The 20322-nt window shown below is 49.0% G+C and overlaps 1 protein-coding gene across 8 annotated transcripts in view; it reads left to right on the plus strand.

Moving 5' to 3' along the window:
• Nucleotides 1-20322, plus strand: part of MYNN (myoneurin) — a 504100-nt gene that overhangs the window by 71408 nt on the left and 412370 nt on the right. For 7 of the 8 annotated variants that reach the window (XR_011276089.1, XR_011276088.1, XR_011276090.1 and 4 more), the window contains one exon: nucleotides 2287-2586. The exons of the other annotated variant lie outside the window; for it this stretch is intronic. Coding sequence is in view for 3 of the 7 variants with exons in the window: in XM_069618524.1 (XP_069474625.1) it covers nucleotides 2321-2586 (266 nt within the window). In the remaining 4 variants the exon portion in view is untranslated. The remainder of the gene's footprint in view (nucleotides 1-2286; nucleotides 2587-20322) is intronic. 8 annotated transcript variants of the gene reach the window in all.

The raw sequence follows: 20322 nt of genomic DNA on the forward strand, positions 1-20322 counted from the left end.
ACCAGGGTTTTGGCAGGCGGTGGGTAAGTGTAAGGGCAGAACATTATTCTAATGTTGCACTGAAGCATTTGGCATTGAATTTTGTAGACCTCAGACTCTGGAACAGCTCCAAAGAAGGATGTAACTGTAGTCGAGGTACCATCATCACCCTGTAACACAGTACCTGCTTTAGAATGGATGAAAACAACAGCAAAATTGAACAGAGACTATTGGATGCAGACATTTGCTACTTATATATGAAAACGCAAAATTGATACTCTATGTAAAGAAACAGCGGGATACATAAACTATTTCATATTATTTAGAATTCCATGCATAATGCATTTGTGTTATCATAAAACTACCTGATAGGCGCTCAAAGTGGTTGTGGACTCCGGGAGAGAAAAGGATTCAGAATCTAGCTCCTTCATTTTCAGTGAATTGCCACGAAGTGCTAAGGTGAAAATTAGATTTGCATTAGATATGTGGGAAGATCCAACTGTCAATATGAACCTCTGCAAGTCTGTATGGTTCACCATTGGTAGACTTGAATTTTTTGTGTTGTCGCCAGTATCGAGGGTCTGTGCTTCAGTCAATATGCTCGCCTAAAAGAATTGAAATGTGAAACATCTGATTACGATAAGATTACGCTTATTTCCAAGTGCACTATTCCATAGTCATCTCTGATGCTCATAAAACCAGGGACAGAGATGTCTAGCAAAAATGTGGTATAGTTCTAAAGTAATACAATCTGGTAAATATGCAAAGTTTAGTAAGAAACAATTACACCGAAAGCACAAATCCGTTCATGTAGTTATCTGTTCGGTACCCCAAGGCCTACAGCTAATTTATCATCGTGAACTGAACTGGTCCCGCGTGTACATTAATAGAGTTGGAATTGCATTCGGAAGCAATTTACGAGAGGTTCTGAGTCAACGTTTCTTTGTGTACTGCGATGGGTTGTACATAGCCGTGACAAAGTGCTTGAGAGACTAATCAGTTCTTTGTCTCGGTGGCAGCAGGAAGAGAGGGAGATGCAGTTTCAAAATCCACTATATATAGATGGATTGTACAATGCATCACCCTCTGTTACATTCTTGCTAACAGAGAACTACCCTTCAAGCCAAGAGCACACTCTACTCGAGGCACTGGGGCTTCCATAGCATTCATTGCAAATGTCCTTCTTGAGTCCATTTGCAAAGCAGCAACCTGGAGTTCTGTACACACCTTTACAAAACACTAGTGTCTAGATGCCCACTCTAGATCTGATTCACAGGTGGGACAAGCAGTATTAAGACACCTTTTCTCTACTGTTCCTTCTCACAACCTACCTCCAACTCGGGGTACTGCTCGCTAGTCTTTGCACAGCATGTGATTCTAAGCAGATTAACAAACATCAGAAGGCAATGCATTACTTACCGTAAAAGCATTTCTGATGGTTGTATCTGCTTAGATTCACATGCGCCCACCCTTCCTCCCCGCTTGGATGGAAGGAACATAGACATCCTTTTATCTCCCTCTTTTCTGTACTCACTCACGTCTATAAGGCTCCCTCGGGGCAGAAAAAATACAAACAGAGGGACCTTGACGTGTGAGGGATTGTGGGTACACTGCACGTCACTATAGGGATAGTGTTAGACACGCCTTGTCGACGTCCCCTTTTCGACTACGAAAAAGAAAATGCAATACTCCGCAGTGACCACTGGATGTCGGACTATGCACAGCATGTGAATCTAAGCAGATACAACCATCAGAATTTTTTTTACGGTAAGTAATGCATTGTCATACCATTGTCTACGTTTTTTCTTAGTGTAGGAATTACCGTGCGAAGCACAGGTACAACTGCTAGTGTTCAAGAAGTACAAGTTTAAAAGTAAAAAAAATAAATAAATAAGAACCACCTCCTTTTCCAGGAGGGTTCTCCAGACTATTAATCTGTCATTGACTCTTAAAGTATTATTGCCTCCCTGCCTCCCACTGCTCCTATTATCCGCAATATCATCACCATTTGTTTGCATTTACAGTTACTGCTCCGTCCCTACCACTGTCTGGCTTAATGTACTAATTGATATATTGTGACTGTGTACGTCACCCATCAGTGGGACTGTTACAGCCATCTATATCAATTCATATTTTGTAGAGTGCTCCTTAATGAAGTACTTTTCTTTTTCAGCACAACAATAGTAATAGAACACCACAAATACACATTTAGCTAGGATTGACTATATCAATATATAGGAAGAAGACATTTCATATGACCGTCGACTGGCAAGCAAATTGGTAAATTTGTACTTATTTCTTTTTCAGGACTTTGGGAAGAAAATTGCCTCAGTTTGCTACCATGCAGTATTACCATCACTATAAGCATCTCTTAGACAAGCTGAATCAACAGCGTGCATCTGGTTTTTTGTGTGACTGCTCTGTGGTTATTGGTGAGATCCAGTTCAGAGCACATCGGAACGTACTTGTGTCATTCAGCGAGTATTTTGCTGCATTCTACAGGTACACAACAGACAATAATGTTTTTCTGGATCAAAATCAAGTAAAGGCTGAAGAATTTGAAAAGATTTTGGAATTCATATATACTGGAGACATAAATCTTGACAGGTAAAGTACACAAATGTAAAACATTTTTAATTGTATTTCAGAATATTTGGAAGTAGGCCGCCACTGATCCCATTTGTCAATGAATACTGCTCATATGTCATGTAAAAATGCATTGTTCGAATGGCAATATGGTCAATTCTGTGACTCTGGTATGTTGCTTAGGAATTTATTTTACATTTATGTCGGTCAATAAGGTGTTGTAGGCTTCCTAGTAATTTCCTCAAGCAGCACAATATCAATACTCACTAGCTGTAAAACGAACTGAGGAGTTAACATATCATACACCTTCTGAGGGAGAAAGGTCCTGAATTGTTGTGACATATAACATATTCATTGTAAACATTCAAATGCCCTATAAAGGAAGTGTGCTTTCTCCACAAATTGACATTTCATGCATTCATAAGCAGGTGGACTGCGAGTTATCACTGCTGATGATATGTATTGCAGTTTGTCATACCAAGCAACATTGATACTGTAGCCCATGCACCTCTTTCAGCTGTTTCCAACCAATCGGGGTCTATGCCGCAAGCTCTGGCCCCTGCAGGCCATCTGCAGGTTATTTCAGCAGACTTGGAGCAAGATTTTGCACTACTATTTCACAAAACACAGGGATTGAAATTGGGATTTGTTGACCAGGGGGATCCTATGGGTATCTGGCATAACCGGTTAGGATTGAGCTACCTCTGGGGAACCAGGAGCTAGTACTGTGTGCGCAGCAAATCTAACTTTCCGCAAGATGCAAATTTTGACCATTTCATGTTATCCAATATGCTCTAAATGTCCCATAAATGTGTTCATTATATACGTTCCCAAACATACATAGTTAAAATCATCACATAGCTAGATTTGTATGGCACCACTTGCCCCAGGAGACAAAAGTAGCTCCTGATAGCTGTTTGTTTCAAGCTAACCAGGCTACCCTTGGCTGTAACCAGGAGCTAAATAGCTCCCAGCTCCTGGCAATTTCGAACTCTGAAACGTTTTTTTTTAGTTTGGGCTATTAGGTGTCGCTTCAGCATGTATAAGCCTAAATTATTGCATTGGAGTACAGATGTGGAGAAAATGGCATATGAGGATAGACGCACACAGTTTGTAGGTGTTGTTTGGTTATATGCCCACCCATTGACTGTCTATGGCGATACTAATCGCTTTGACCCACCCAGTTCCTGCCTCTCCCTGCCCACGACACCTCCCCATGGGTTCCCTTTGAGCTCGCTTTAATCAAGCCTTATCATGCTTTGCACACAAAGGGCCTGCCAGTGTTCTTTTCAAAGCAGTCTTCTGCAAGTTAATGACTTCATTGGAGTTGAAAACCCAATATTGGTGTAATAATCTCTTACCCAAGTGGCCTTCAGCACCTCAATTTATAAGATCTCTGCATGTCCTTTACTGAAGTCCTGTTAAAAACAATAATTGGCAAAGCCAACAGTTTTGGCTTGTGTTTAAGTAGTAGGCATTTGCCAAGTACTGCTATTATAGGCCCAGGTACTAGCCCCATTTTGCACCTGCTACCAACAATGTCTAGTTAATGCCACTACGACTGTGCCTGGCAAGTGACTTTCCCATGCCCACACAAAACGCCCAAACATTTGGCATTGCCAATGGTTGTTCATCTGTAACAGCTGCTGTATAATTTGTTTCCTTGAAAAATGTAATGGGCACAGTTACTGTCCTTCTTGTACTGGTGAAGTCTGCTCTTGACAAGATCTCCAAGTCACTAGGGGAGACAAAGAAGAAAATAACTCCTTTTTAAACCCTGTCAAAAATGTGGGCAAAATAAAACACTTGTGAATTATTCACACATGGATTGCTTTTACTGCCTGTATCTGGAACATTATCTGTAATGTGCATCACCTGCCTCTTCTTTAAGCAATCAGTCTCTACTCCAGTCTCTAGCCACTTAAAAGCATAAGCTCACATTCAAGCAAGGATAGGGATCAGGCGAGCGAAAGTGAAGTATGTGTTAAAATTGGAAATAGTCAAAGCCCTCATGATTCCTCTACGTCCTTAAACCCACTATTTAGTCAAGGCATCATTTTTTACTGATGACTACCTTGTCAACCTAGGTGTTAGACCCCTCTTCTTCCACTCATCTACCATCTGCACCATCATTGATGGCATCTGTGCTTATCCAGTGGTTCCTGGACAGCCCAGTGTCAAGGAAGATTGTGTGGAGGTAGTCTAATCAAGGTATGAGACATTTAGAGTATTCACTGTCATCGGCAAGACTTTCTGTACTGTGATGAATCGGATGGAGTCGTCACTGATTTCCCGGCAGTGACCTCCTCCCATGTGGCCAGGGCACGGCAGCTGCTACCTCATCCTGACCCTGGTGGAGGCTATATGAGGGAGGATCACATGGGAGGAGACCACCTCCAGGGAGATGTCATGGCTTTATCGGATGAGATGTGGATTCCCAATTTTCCCTTGAAACTAACCTTTCCATATCTAATACCCTCATGGCATACTGTCATACAATGACTGATTCTCCTATGAAGAATAGGGAAAACCATCGGTCTGCCTTATAAGACTGCTTTTTCCAGTCCATTTTTCAATCATCAAAAGAGAGTGGTGCGATGCCTGGACATTTAAACTGGCTACAGCTGTGGTGGAATCAGAGAGAAGGTTTTGGAGACGCAGAGAGACGGCATGCAGAGAGCGTTCTGTCCCAGCTATAACGAGGAGTTGAAAATGTAGAGTGGACACTGTGGCAGCCCCAACAGAAGTGAATGCCCAAAGAAAGTTCTCAAGAGGACAGAGGAAAGGGCACCTGAAACTCCAAGGCCGTGGCGGGAGACCGGCCGAGTGAGGGAGTCAAGAGGGGAGCTTGATGCCATTGCGGAGAACGGAAAAAGGGAAGCTGGAGACATGGAGCTGTCACAACATGGCTCTGCAGAGAGACGCCGATCCACTGCCGCCTCTGGGGCAGGAGAAGAGAATTGAAGGAGAAAGCTGGAAACGCGGCACTGCAGCAACGCTTCCGCATAGAGACACCACACCATTGAAGATTCTAACTGCTCCAAAGGGGAGCGAGAAGGCTGCATGAACATCATATGCTCGGTAAACCAAACACTGGAACGTTGGGACACCGGAAGAAACCCATAGAAGCCAGAAAGCAAACACCTAACCGGGGAGCCCATAAGAAAAGGTTGGGAAGCATGGGAAAGGTGTTTCAAAGGATAGAAGGGGAGGAAAATAAACCCTGTTGTCTTTTTTTAAAAAAGTGCCATGTAGAATGAGAAAAGACTGTGAAAACTGACCAAGCACGGGAAGCCCAAGAAACCCTTAATACTTACATTTATTTCTGAGGCTTGTGGATCTACTTGGATCACATGCTCTGCATAGTCCGACATCCAGTGGTAGTTGTTGAGTATTCCAAGATTTGTATTCGAAACTCAAAAACAGACATCGACAGGGCGTCTTAGTAATACTATCCCTAGTGTGACGTGTACGGTACCCATGGTCCTTCACTGTGTCGATGTCCCGCAGATTGTTTCTTTCTGCCATTATCGGTCGCAAATTGCAGAGTTCCTTTCAGGCTGATGACAAGTTTATTTGTAGACCTGTCTTTTCTTTCTTTGCTGTCTGCTTCTTGCCACAGCAATCATCCAACTGTTTGACGACCCTCGACGAACAGCTCCATCGTCGAGGACTCCTGACTGACTTGACGACCTGACACGGCCTTCAAGGGCCTCTACAGGCCTCGACCCTTACAGTAGGGAGAGCGGCGGGAGGTCTCATATAGCTATTCCATTTAGAGAATGCATATTCTCCCATCCGAATTTCCCTTTTGTCACCAAACTGCCCTTTCCATTTATTGCGGAAAACACCCCTTTTCAGTTTTGCCCTTCCTGCCATAGGAAGTACCCATGGAAGTATACGCACCCAGTGTGCAACTATTGTCTATCTAGGACCACCCAGAAAAGCTTTGCAAGTCCTATAAACTATCCGCCAGACCAAGCGATGACCCGTCCACGCCATGCAGGCTGAAACCTCCATCAACGTGACTGTGGAATTCAGCGAGGGCAGTATCGGTGTCCCTAGTGACGCCGAAGGCGACCGGGTTTCGTCTGAAACTCATGTACGGGCCCCCCCGACTCCACTAAGCAGGCCCGCAGCTCTGTGACGGAGATGACGCCCGTTGGCCATAGCATACACACACTTCCAAACACACTTAGCATACAACCCATGGCCGACCTTTGGTGTAATCCTCTAGATCTTCCTTGTCCTTTGGGTCATCGCTTACGCCTTCGCCTCATGACAGGCCTCCGGAACTCGCCTCAAAAGTCGGTTCGGACACTGCACATAAAAAAGCCCTCCTTTCACACTCCGAAAATCAGGTGGCGAAAGGCGCTTCAGCGTCTCCCAAGCATACGCCGACAAACCATGTCCCTGCTACCCTTTTAAAGACAAAATCGCCAAAAATAGCAAAATCCTCGATGCCTTTGTCTCTCCAGACTTCGGGCTCCCAGGATATGGGTTCCTCCTCCCCTGCAGATAAACTCAAAGGGGTAATGCAACACAAGGAGCAGACACCCTCCCACACCACCTCTGCCCCTTCAGATTTTCCACCCTCCTATGAGTGGACCCCTGAACAATTCAACAAAATTATGAAAAGGATGTCATGCTTTGTTAATTTCATTGACAAGTACCCTGAAGAACTTACACCTCCCAGTCAGGGGCTGCAAAACATCAACCCCCTGCCAAAAAAACACGTCTTGACACCGCTCAGCCTAGCACTTCTGTTAAGGGCACTCCAGCCTCCCTCTATCGAGACCCTTCTCTGGAAATGTATGCTATTGATCAATCAGGTTCACAAAACCCCAGCTTTCAGGGAGACCAGGGAGATCAGTACAGTCTGGACCAGTACTACAATGACGACAGTGACGATATCTATTTCATCCAGTCACCTGACCACCAAGACCAGCCCGTAGCAGATTCACCTGTAGATAATCAGCTTCAATACAACAAACTCCCGCTGAAGGCTGCCCAACATTGACACCAAAGAGGGGCAAGGAGATAAGGACTTTGTGGCAGACATTCTTGGTGACAAAAAAATGCTCCACTCCGTTTATTCCACTGTTACAATCCATACAAAGATGTGTACAGCCTTCCTTACTTACACCTAACTTCATAAGGGTGGTTAACACAAGAATTGAACAATTATTCAGGCTAGCACCCACAGACCCCCTGTACATTAGGGGCCAGCTCAAACCAGACTCACTTGTCAACATTACTAGGAAGAGGGCTGGCACTCCTCTGGCATCGGCTGAAGCCCTGCCAGATAAAGAAAGTAAACAAATCTACACTTTCGGTAGGACGGTTGCATCGTCAGTGGCATATCGGACTAGAATTGCAAATAATTCCACCCTCCTAGATAGTTACGGTTGTCATAAATTGGATGAGTTCGAACACCAAGTTGAGACGGTTCCTGAACCCCTAAAATCACAACTACTAAGCACCATTTCAGAAGGCAAGCAGTTGTCTAATTGTATCCTTAAAAACAGCCTTGACGCAGCAGACCATACAGGCCGCATCATTGACGAGGGCACCCTTATCAAGCGCCATGCCTGGCTTAGACAGTCTGGATTTAAATTAGAGACACAGGCCACCCTCTTTAACATGCCGGTGGAACCTAATGCCCTCTTCGGCAAGGCCGTAGAAGATGCCCTGAAAAGCGCTAAGGAAGAGTATGATACTCTTAGGTCTCTTTGTCTGCTAACCAATAAACCCTACGTCCAACGGGATTCCTCTAACTCCTGGAGGTTTCGGGGTCAGCGCACGCAATGCTGTTCCGGATGCAATCAGGGTGGCCAGTCTTCGACATGGGGTCCCTCACAAGGACAATCTTCCTCTTCGAATTTTCAAAAAGGACATAAAAGATCCTGAGGAAGAGGCAGGACCTCACCTGGGAGGGGCTCCAACCTGGCCAAGCAATGAGGCACCACTACAGCTCCTCTTCCATGCCACTAACTTTTGCAAAAACCACCCAACCGCCCGCCAAGACACAGGAAGATGACGCAGAAGAGTGGCGCATGCTATTGGAGGAAGTAAAGACCCTGCTGGAAAAAGACAGCATAGAGCATAAAGACAGCATAGAGATCGTCCCAGTAAAAAAGATAAACAAGGGTATTTATTCAACATACTTCCTGTCCCTGCTCCCAGTACTACATCTGCACCCTGCAAACAAATATGTCAAACCTCAAAGGTTTTGCATGACCACGCTTCAAGAAGTAATCCCCCCTCTTGAAACGGGGGGATTACATCGCAACATTTGATATGAAAGATCCATACATTCATATTTCAATGTTCCCAGTGCACAGAAAATTCCTGCAAGTCGAATTGGCAGGAGTTCACTACCAGTTTCGAAGTGCTCCCCTTCGGCATCGCCTCAGCCCTAAGGGTATTCTTAAATGTGCTTGCAGTAATAGGAGCACACCTCTGCAGAGAGTCAATCCCTGTGTATCCTTATCTAGACGGCTGGCTAATCGCCGGGGAGTCTCCTCAAATTTTCTGACAAAGCACCCAAAAAACAATAAACCTTCTTTTCCAATTGGGTTTCTCAATCAACGAGAAAAAATAAAGTCTAGTTCCCAGCCAAATAAAACCATTTCTGGGAGCCATTTTAAAAACAAGAGGAGCTGGCTTTCCTGTCAGACGAGGGAGTACAAAACATGTTGTTGCAAGTAACTCGTTACAAGGCCGGTCACAAGATAACTGTATGCAAATCAATGCGCTTGCTCGGGATGATGGCCTCCTGCACTTCACTTGGTTCCACACGCGCGCCTTCGCATACGCCCAATGCAGGAGTGGTTAGCGAAACAATGGTCTCAGGCAAGCGGTCAGTGGGACGATCTAGTGGTTGCTTTGCTAACCCTGGTACAGGCTCTTCGCTGGTGGTCTAGGGACAACCTTCTAAAAGGAAAAACCTTTCACATCCCACCAACACAAGCAATCCTAACTACAGACGCATCACTCGCCGGTTGGGAGTCCACTTCCTGCACCACACAGCCCACAGCCAGTGGACACACACCACAGCCCAAAATCACATCAATGTCTTAGAACGTCTGGCAGTTCTCAAGGCTCTACAAGCTTTTCAGCAACATCTTACAGGTGAAACAGTGCAAGTCCTTACAGACAGCACCACTGCCATGTTCTACATAAACGAGCAGTGAGGCACAGTCCCCAAGTCTGTCCAAGCTACCCCAAAGTGTAGGGAAGTGGGCACTCGGGCAGAACATATTCCTAACCTCTTAACATGTGCCAGGGGAACTCAATGCTCTGGCAGACACCCTGAGCAGATAACACACATTTCTACTCAATAGGGAAAATCTAGATGGAATCTTCTCCCAATAGGGGCATCCTACCTTATACTTGTTCGCCACAAGCCTAAAGGCACAATGCCCAGACTTTGTATCCAGGTTCCGCCAACCGGGATACAAGGGGAGCGACCTCTGGATGAACTGGTCAGGGAAATGTGCTTACACTTTTCCCCCAACACTTACCAGGAACAAGCTACTCTAATCCTGGTTGCTCCTACGTGGGCAAGACAGCCTTAGTTTCCACATCTGCTCAAAATGGTGATGTGCAACCCGATCAAGCTCCCGTGCCCTTACAATATGCTAACAAAACACAAAGGAGCATCTCTCCACCCTCGTTATCAATCTATGAACATGGCAGCTTGGCTCCTGAAGTCATAGAGTTCGGCCACTGAAATCTTCCACAACGGTGTATGGATATCCTAAAAGAGGCACGTAAACCCAACACCAGACACTGCTATTTCAACAAGTGGAAGAGATTTGTGATATCGAGCAGGTCACAATCCAAAAGCCCAATGGAATGTTCCCCAGCTAACATTCTGCATTACATGCTTTACCTACTACACTCCGGCCTAGTATTCAACTCCATCAAAGTACATATGGCGGCTCTATCAGTTTACACCACTTCACAGAACAAACTGTCCTGGTGGAAAGTTCCTGTCATTAAAGCATTCATGGAAGGGGTAAAGAGGCTATACCCTCCCATCACTAACCCTCCACCGGTTTGGGATATTAAAATCGTGCTCTCAAAACTCATGGGTCCGCCCTTTATGCACAAAGCCACCTTAAAACACTTGACTTACAAAACTGCATTCCTAGTAGCCATCACCTCATAATCAGTGAGCCACAGACTTTGTCCGTACAGGACCCTTTCTTCATAATCCACAAGGACAAAGTTGTCCTCAGAACACATCCTAGGTTTTCACCTAAGTTCATTTCGAAGTTCCACGTTAACCAATCTATAGAACGTCCTACCTTCTTTCAAAATCCATCTAACTCTGCTGAAAGAAGCCTCCATACACTTGATATACAGAGAGCGTTGTTGTTGTACTATGTGAACAAAATTTAACCCCTAAGGAAAACGGGAGAACTTTTTGTTTCCATAGAACCTGGAAGAGAAGGCGATCGTATATCAAAAAACGCCATCTCCAAATGGACATTCAAGTGCGTACAGCTGTGCTATTCCCCATCCAAAAGAGTTTTACCCTTCACTCCCAGAGCTCACGCTACAAGAGGTACCGGAGCTACCTTAGCCTTCATTGCAAACTTCCCTCTAGATGTCATTTGTAAAGCAGCTACATGGTGAGGGCAAGAGACTTTTTATTGAGAAGAGACTTTAACCACCGAAGAACCTGATCTGACACAAAACTGTTGGGTTTTGCTGAAAAAGCGAGAGCGTGTGCTGTGCTCCAAGGTTCGACCTTGTCCTTGCTGAAAACGTGGGGAAGGGAGAACCCTGGCAATCACATCCTGACTTATTATTTGTGAACACTTCTTTCTTTATTGAACCCTTATCCCACACTCTTTGTATAATTAGTTGTAAGAAATTGACAATAGGATTTTCTTAGCATAGGCCCTTTTATTTTGACACAACGCCACAAGGACTGCCTTATTTTTCGTTTGATGGTTTGACGCTTGTTCCCATCTTATATCTAGGTTTAGATTAAGGGTTTTTCCACCCTGCATTTATAGTTTTTAATAAACACTCGTGAACTGTGATCATTTGTGTCTGTCTTTACTGTTGCCATCATGAGATTATTACAGTACTCGTGCACGGTTAAGACAATATGGCTTTAAGCTGGAAACTCAAACCACCCTACTCCAATATGCCAATCGAACCAAATGCCTTGTTTGGGAAAGCAGTCAAGGACGCACTGAAAAGTGCTAAAAAGGAGTATTACACCCTTAAGTCCATGTGACAGCTAACTAACAAACCCTTTGTTCAAAGAGGCACGTTTAATACATGTTGATTTCGAGAACAAAAATCTCAACGCTCCCCTAACCATAGTCGGGGGACAAACCTCATCCTGGAGTTCCTCGCAGGGGGAGTCGTCCCAGCAGAATGTTCAAAGGGGACACAGAAGGTCTAGGAGTAGAGGCAGAGCCTCCTCAATCAGAATCTCTACACCACCAAAGCAATGATGACCCACTCCAGTCCCCCTCCCATGCCGCTCCAGTAGGAGGTTGCATTTCTCAATGTACCCACGCATGGGATGGGATCACCTCAGACAAGTGGGTATTATCCACCGTGGCTGGAGGCTATTGTATAGAGCTCATACAAAGACCATCCATCCACCCGGCAAGACAGAGACAAACAACGCAGGAGAAACGAAACACTCTCCAAGAAGAGGTCACTACACTGCTGGAAAAGGACACTTTAGAAAACGTCCCAGCAAACCAGGTAAACAAGGGTATCTATTCGACATACTTCCTTATACCAAAGAAAGACCTTACAATACGCCCTGTCCTAGACTTTCATCCTGCAAATCCATTTGTCAAACCACACACGTTGTGCATTACAACGCTACAGGAGATAATCCCCCTTCTAAAACAAGGGGACTACATGGCAACATTGGATATAACAGATGCATATTTCATATTTCGATGTTCCCAGCACACACAAAATTCCTGCGATTCAAAATAGCAAATCAACACTACCAGTTCAAGGTGCGCCCCTTCGGCATAGCCTTAGCTCCAAGGGTATTCACCAAAGTATAAGCGGTAGTGGCGGTGCACTTAACGCAGACAATCTATCCCAGTGTACTCCTATCTGGGCGATTGACAGATATCAGTGGAATCCCCTCAAATTTGCAAGCAAAATACCCAAAGAACTGTCAACCTTCTTTTCCAATTGGGGTTGTCAATCAAGGAGAGGAAATCAAGCCTGGTTCCAAACCAAACAGTTCTTAGGAGCTGGAGCTATCATAAAGACAAAAGAGGGGCTAGTCTTCACTTCAAACGAAAGAGTTCAGAACATGCTACTGCAAATACTTCCTCTCGCCGGTCGGCAAATAACCGTACGCGAGGCAATGCGCCTGCTAGGGATGATGGCTTCATGCATTTATCTTGAACCACACACGCTGCTGCGCATGCGCCCAATGCAGGAGTGGTTAGCGAAACAATGGTCTCGGGCAAGCGGTCAGTGGGACGATCTAGTGGTTGTTTCGCTACCCCTAGTACAAGCACTACACTGGTGGTCCAAAGAAAATCTGCTAAAGGGGCAACCCTTTCGCAATCCACCAGTTCAAGCCATACTCACAACTGATGCACCATTCTCTGGGTGAGGAGCCCATTACCTTCAACACACAGCGTGTGGCCTGTGGACACAGATCACAGCCCAAAATCACTTTAACCTGTTGGAGCTACTAGTTGTACTCAAAGCCCTGCAAGCCTTTCAGCTGCATCTAGCCGATCAGACAGTGCAAGTCCTCATAGATAGCACCACTGCCATGTTTTACATAAACAACCAGGGAGGCACACACTCTCCAAGTCTGTCCAGGCTATTCCAAAAAATGTGTAAGTGGGCACTGAAGCGGAACATGTTCCTAGTCTCCCAACACGTTCCAGGGGAACTCGATGCTCTAGCAGACACTCTAAGCAGAAATCCTCTACCCGAGGAGCACTTTGGCAACTCGACACAGAAATTAGAGACAATGTCTTCTCCCTTTGGGGTTATCCTCCTTTAGACTTGTTCACCACAAACCTAAATTCACAATGCCCAGACTTCGCATCCAGGTTTCCCCAACCATAGTCCAAGGAGAACGCCCTGTGGATGAGGTGTTCGGGGAAATCTGCTTACGCTTTTCCCCCAACGCCACTCCTCAGTAGAAATAGTGCACAATTTGCTCCAGGAATAATCAACACTAATCCTGATAGCCCCTATATCGCCAAGAGAACCATGGTTTCCACATCTGCTCAAACTGGCGATGTACAACCCAATCAAACATGCTGTCCCAGCAAAGGGGGACTACACTCCATCCACATCCTCAGTCTCTGAACTTGGCAGACTGGCTCCTGAAGCCATAGAGTTTGAACTTAAAACTACCTCAAAACTGTATGGCGGTCTTCAAGGAGGCACGCAAACTGATCACCTGGAACTACCATTTCAACAAATGGAAAAGATTTGGGGTATGGAGCAGATCAAAAGATCACCATCCAATTGAATGTACCCCATCAAACATTCTTCACTACATGCTCTACTTAATAGACTCTGGCCTAGTATTTAATCCATCAAGGTTCACTCAGCGGCTCTGTCCGCGTACACCACTTCACAGAACACGGTGTCCTGGTGGAAGGTTCTATTTATTAAAGCTTTTATGGAAGGAGTAAAGAGACTTTACCCCCCAATTTCCAACCCTCATCCAGGTTTAATGTACTCTCCAAGCTCATACCCCCCCTCCTTTGAGCCTATGCACAAATCTAGCCTCAAACACCTAACTTACAAAGCAGCTTTCTTAGTAGCCATCACCTCTAGAAGACGGGTCAGTGAGCTACAAGCACTGTCGGTGCAAGACCCTTTCTTTGTTATCCGCATGGAACACACCCTAGGTTTTCATCTAAATTCATATCCACGTTCCATGTTAACCAGTCCATTGTGCTACCCACGTTTTTTTTTAAATCCATCAAACTCAACTGAGAGGAGCCTCCATACACTGGATGTAAGGAGGGAAGTTTTGTACTATGTAAACAAGACAAAACCTCTAAGGAAGACAGATCAAATGTTTGTCTCCATAGCCTGGCAGGGAGGGTGATCACATTTCAAAGAATGCCATCTCCAAATGTATAGTTAAGTGCATGCAGCTCTGCTATTCTCCAGCATGGGGTCTGGCATGGATTCACATGCTCATGAATATTCCCCGTCGTCAGGCTGGGAATCCTCGGTAAAGAAAAAACCAGTATCAGTTTCGTTTCTGATCTGTCTTTCATAGTAGTAACCAATCACTGATCTCTGCGTCATACTGACCACAGCCAATGACTGCCCTCTACCTAAGCCCCGCCTCTGGCAGCCATCTTCAGATTTTTACCGCACGTTCAAGTGTTGGGATCCTCGTGCTATTGCTCTCGAGCGTTAGTGCTATTTTTTCACGTTTTCCTTTTTTTTTTCTCTCAAAAACTTCAATTTTCGGTCAAAAGAGCCTCAAGCTCCACCGTTTCTTTATCCGATCAACGGGGACCCGTGTCGGATTCGTCTACGCCCCTCAAGGGTGAAGATTTCGTCGAGCCACGCTTTTGGAGGACTCCAGAAGTTTCTCAGGCCCATCTCGGACATTGCCCAGGAGAAGGGAAGCTCGACGCCCGGAAAGCTGTTCAGGGTCTGCCCTGGATGCCAGCTTCAGAATGTCTTTAAGGAGGACGAACACTCCTTTTGTCTTTACTGCCTACATGAGGACAAGACGCACGTGGAGAAGGACTGTGCGTTTTGCGGCAATATGTCGGAGCGGACCATGAAGGACCGCCAACTGGCTGGAAGGGAAGAGCCCATCAGGTGAGAAGAAGAAGAAGAAATCCGAGCGGTCTTCTAAGACCTTTGAGGACGCTCCGGCGACGGGGGTCCAACACAAGGCCAAGCACCGCGAGTCCGCTGACACCTGGAGCGCCGAACGGTCGGGCTCTACGGGCGACAGGCAGGGCGCATCCTCCCCGGCACCATCAACCACGCTCTGGTTCGGGTAAGAGGAAGGCCGAGCACCCGGCGAAGCTCCTGGAGAGGCCCCGGTCGAGCTCAAAGGCCCCATCGGAGGGAGAGCGAGGCAGTGACCCTCCCCCCAAGGAGAAGGCGGTGAGCGCACCTAAGGTGGTGAAAGCCTTAATCCATCCGGCCAAGGCCTCTATCGAGACAGTCGCGGCGGCCCTGGCTCAGCCTGTGGAGGCCAAACCAGTGGTGGCGACCTCGGGGCTCAGAGTCTCCCTGCCACCGCGGAGGGAGTCCTCTTTTATGCCCATCGGCAGGACCCCCGTGAAACCTCCGATGGAGAAGAGAAAGGGGGGGCAGGGGGTCGTCATGGATTCGGCCTCAACCTCTGAGGAAGAGCTGTTCGAAGTCTTAAGCCACGGCGTTGGCGTGGAAGAAGACCAGCCCGTCGGGAGGGACCCCGACGTAGGAGACGGCGATAAGGTCGAGGGTGCCGACGGGGCCCCTGACCGCCCGTCGGACTCCCCTCAACCAGTGCCGCAAGACAACTCAGCGGCCATTTTGTTGGCTATACAGTCCTTATGCTCGGAGATAAGGACGAGACTGCCGTTACCACCAGCGGAGGAACCGCTCCCGACGGGGGACCCGGAGCCAAGCCCTTCTGGGAGCCCTCCCCCTAAGAGAAGAAGGATTCATCCTCCACCTCCTTTTCAGCCATCGCGCCCTGTTCAGCCCTCCTCCCCGTCCACGACTCGTGGGGATGATACGGGGACTGACACGGCCGCGACGGGTACGGACGACGAGGTTTACGACGAGGATCTGCCGTCGTCACCTCCCACCCGGGCTTCCCCGCCCGACGAGATTGGATCGTTTCACTCCATGATCGCCAGGGCATCCGAGCTTTTCCAGCTCTGCCCGGAAGAGAAGAAGAAGGAGGGTTTCCTTTATCAACGGCGCAAGGCCAAGAGGAAGACAGTCCTCTCCGTACCTCTACTGGACGATATTTGGGATGAGGGCCTCGCCCTCCTCAAGAACCCATCCACGACGCCGGCTAGAAGTGATCGGTACGAGAAGAAGTACCGGGTCCCGGACGCAGCCCCCTTGTGCCTTCGGGCACAGCCGACCCCGAACTTGGTCGTCTCCGCGGCGGCCAGGAAGAAAGCGGGGGGGTGGAGGCGCAGCCTCTACGTCGACCTCCCCCCCGGACGGCGAGGGAAAGAAATTGGATACGATGGGACAAAGGGTCATCTCGTCTGCAGCGACGACGATTAAGGCGGCCAACGCCTTGGCTATCGTAGCCCGCTACGACAGGGAGTTGTGGTACAAACTGGCCCCCCTGCTGGACTTCCTACCGGACGACAAGAGGGCAGATGCCCTAGAGATCTTGCAGGAAGGAGAGGTGGCGTCGGACCACACCATTACGATTGCGACGGACATCGCTGACACTGGATTTCGCCAGTTGGGCAACGGCGTGTGCCTTAGGCGGCGTGGATGGCTCAAGGCTACTGACTTCCGTCAGGACGTGCAGACCAGAGTCTTGGACATGCCGTTTGACGGAAACAACCTGTTTGGGAAAACAGTGGACGATTCCCTTCAAGCCATCAGGGCAGACACGGAGACGGCCCTGGCTCTTGGGGGTCTCCAGCAACGGCGGCCACCCTTTCGGAGCGGCGGAGGCAAACAGGGTGCCTCCAAAGGTTCCGGCGGCGGATTTTCCACCTACCGTCAAGCGGCCCGTTCGTCGTCGCAGGAAGCTTACAGGGGACGAGGCAAGTCAGGCGGACCCCGCCGTCGTCGCCAAGGAGGTCAAGGCGGCAAAGCCTCGTCGAAGCAGGACTGAACCGGCCGTGGGGTCGGGCCCCCACCGAAGCACCCCGGTGGGAGGCCGGCTGGCGAACTTCGTCAGCGTGTGGGAGTCCATCTCCACCGACCGTTGGGTGCTGGACGCCCTAGCCCAGGGTCACGCGCTCGAGTTTCTAAAGAGGTGCCCGCGCGTCCCCCCTGTGGCCAGGAAAGAACATCACGTCCCTCAACTTCTCTTGGAGGTAAAGGCGATGCTCAAGAAGGGCGCCATCGAGCTCGTCCCAAAGAGGCTTCGGGGCTCCGGAATTTACTCAAGATACTTCCTCGTGAAGAAGAAGACGGGAGGATGGCGTCCCATCCTGGACCTACGACGACTGAACAAATTCATCAAGGCACAGAAGTTCCGGATGGTCACCCTCCAACACGTCCTGGGTCAGCTGGAGGAGGGCGATTTCCTGTCGTCGTTGGATTTGGAGGATGCCTACTTCCATATTCCCATCCTAAAGGGACACCGAAAGTTTCTCAGGTTCGTGGTCCAAGGGCGTCACTATCAGTTCAGAGCCCTTCCCTTCGGACTGAGGTCGGCACCCAGGGTGTTCACCAGTGCCTCGCACCGGTGGCGGCGCATCTGCGCCGAGAGGGGATCCACGTCTACCCCTACCTGGACGACTGGCTCAACCGAGCGAAGACGAAGGAGCTCGCCGTGGAGCACACGGCAAGAACCGTCCAACTTCTCACAGACCTGGGATTCTCCATAAACTACGCCAAGTCCCACCTGGTGCCCGCGCAGGACGCACTGTTTCTGGGAGCGAAGCTCCACACAGTGTCGCTTCTGGCCTCTCCGTCGGAGGAAAGGACGAGGGCCATTTTGGGCAAGGTGCAGCGGATGCTGGTTGCGGACGCGGCCAGAGTGAGGTCCATCAAGTCCCTCCTCGGAATTATGTCTTCTTGCATTTACCTCATCCCCCTGTGCAGGCTCTGGATGCGCCCGTTGCAGGAGTTCGTGGACGCGTGCTGGATCCAGACGACGGGCAGCTTCGAGGAGAGGATCACACTCGACGAGAGTTTCCGACGAGCGATCCGGTGGTGGGGCACCTCCGCGCATCTGACGGCGGGCATGGACTTCCAGACCCCCGGCCACCAGGAGACAGTGACCACGGATGCCTCCCTGGAAGGGTGGGGAGCGCACACCGAAAATCTGCACGCAAGAGGCCTTTGGCTCCCGACAGAGAAGTCCCTCCATATCAACGTCCTGGAGCTCCGTGCAGTGTTTTGGTGAGGATCTTCACCGACAACACCACCACCATGTTCTACATCAGGAAACAGGGCGGAACCAGGTCCCCAGCCCTGTCCAGGGAGGCGCAGGATCTGTGGCATTGGACCGTCGCCCAAGGGATGTTTCTGGTGCCGTTTCATCTGGCAGGGATAAAAAACACCATCGCCGACTCACTCAGCAGGGAGCTGCGCTCGTGCCACGAGTGGGAACTACGACAGGATCTAGTGGACCGCCTCTCCCGACGGTGGGGCACACCCCAGATCGATCTGTTCGCGACGGCGACGAACTCCAAGTGCCGGAGGTTCGCCAGCAGGTTTCCCCAGCCGAGGAACATGGGCGATGCTTTCTCGTTCCCCTGGGAGGGCCTGTTTCTATACCCGTTCCCTCCATTGCCATTGCTGATCCGGCTCATCAACCAGCTCAAGAGGTCACGGTGCAGGATGATCCTCGTCGCACCTGCGTGGCCGAGGCAGATATGGTTCCCGGACCTTCTGGACTTGTCAGCGTCCCCGTCAATCAAGCTGCCAGTGGACGCGGATCTTCTCTCCAGGGAAGGAGGCGCCATCCTCCATCACGACCCGAAGTCGCTGAACTTGCAGGCCTGGCTTCTGCAGCGTTAGAGTTTGGAGGATACAACATACCGGCCGACTGCAGAGAGGTTCTTGCAAAGGCCAGGGCATCCTCAACTCTTAAATGCTACGGACACAAATGGAAGAGGTTCTCTGTCTGGTGCCACGCACAGAAGATTAACCCTCTACGGATTACGGCTCCCCAAGTACTGCCGTACCTACTGACGCTGGCCAAAGCTGGACTGGCGCACGCGTCCCTCAAGATTCACCTTGCTGCGATCTCCCGATACACCAGAACCACGGGGCGGACGTCTTTGTGGTCTCATCGTCTGGTGAAAGAGTTCATGAAGGGACTGTTCAGATCGTTCCCGCCGGTGAAGGCTCCGGCCCCGGCGTGGGAGCTCAACGTGGTGCTGACCAAGCTCATGGGACCTCCGTTCGAGCCTCTGCACTCGGCTCCGTTGAAGTTCTTGTCGTGGAAAACAGCGTTTCTTGTGGCCATCACCTCCGCACGATGGGTGGGAGAGATCCAGGCCCTTTCCTGCAAGGCCCCGTACTTGACTTTTCACGACACGAGGGTAGTGCTCAGGACGCACCCCTCCATCATGCCCAAGGTGCCGTCGGACTTCCACCTCAAGGAACCCTTGGTGTTGCCTGTTTTCTTCCCGTCGCCTTCGTCGCCGGCTGAAAGGACTTTGCACTCGCTGGATGTGGCTAGAGCGCTGAAGTTCTACGTGGACCGCACGAAGTGTTTTCGGAAGACGTCACAACTCTTTGTGAACTTTGGACCTGTCAATCAGGGGAAGGCTCTCTCGAAGGCTTCCATTTCCAGATGGCTCTCCGGCTGTATCATGTACTGTCATCGGTTGGCAAACCGACCGCTGCCTGGCCGTCCGAGAGCCCATTCCACCAGAGCGATCGCAGCTACCACGGCGTTCCTATCTGGTGTGCCCTTGCTGGACATCTGCAGGGCTGCTACGTGGAGGTCGACGCACACCTTCACGAAATTCTACTGCGTCGATCGGGATTCCAGGGAGGAGTCCAGGGTCGGCCAAGCAGTGCTGCGCAACCTGTTAGCCTAAGGTGAGCCTGGTGAGAAGGTAAGATTTGCTTAATGTTGAGTTTGATGTAATGCTT

This window comes from Ambystoma mexicanum, chromosome 10, assembly GCF_040938575.1.
Source record: "Ambystoma mexicanum isolate Mex_15411 chromosome 10, UKY_AmexF1_1, whole genome shotgun sequence".
NCBI classification, from domain to species: domain Eukaryota; kingdom Metazoa; phylum Chordata; class Amphibia; order Caudata; family Ambystomatidae; genus Ambystoma; species Ambystoma mexicanum.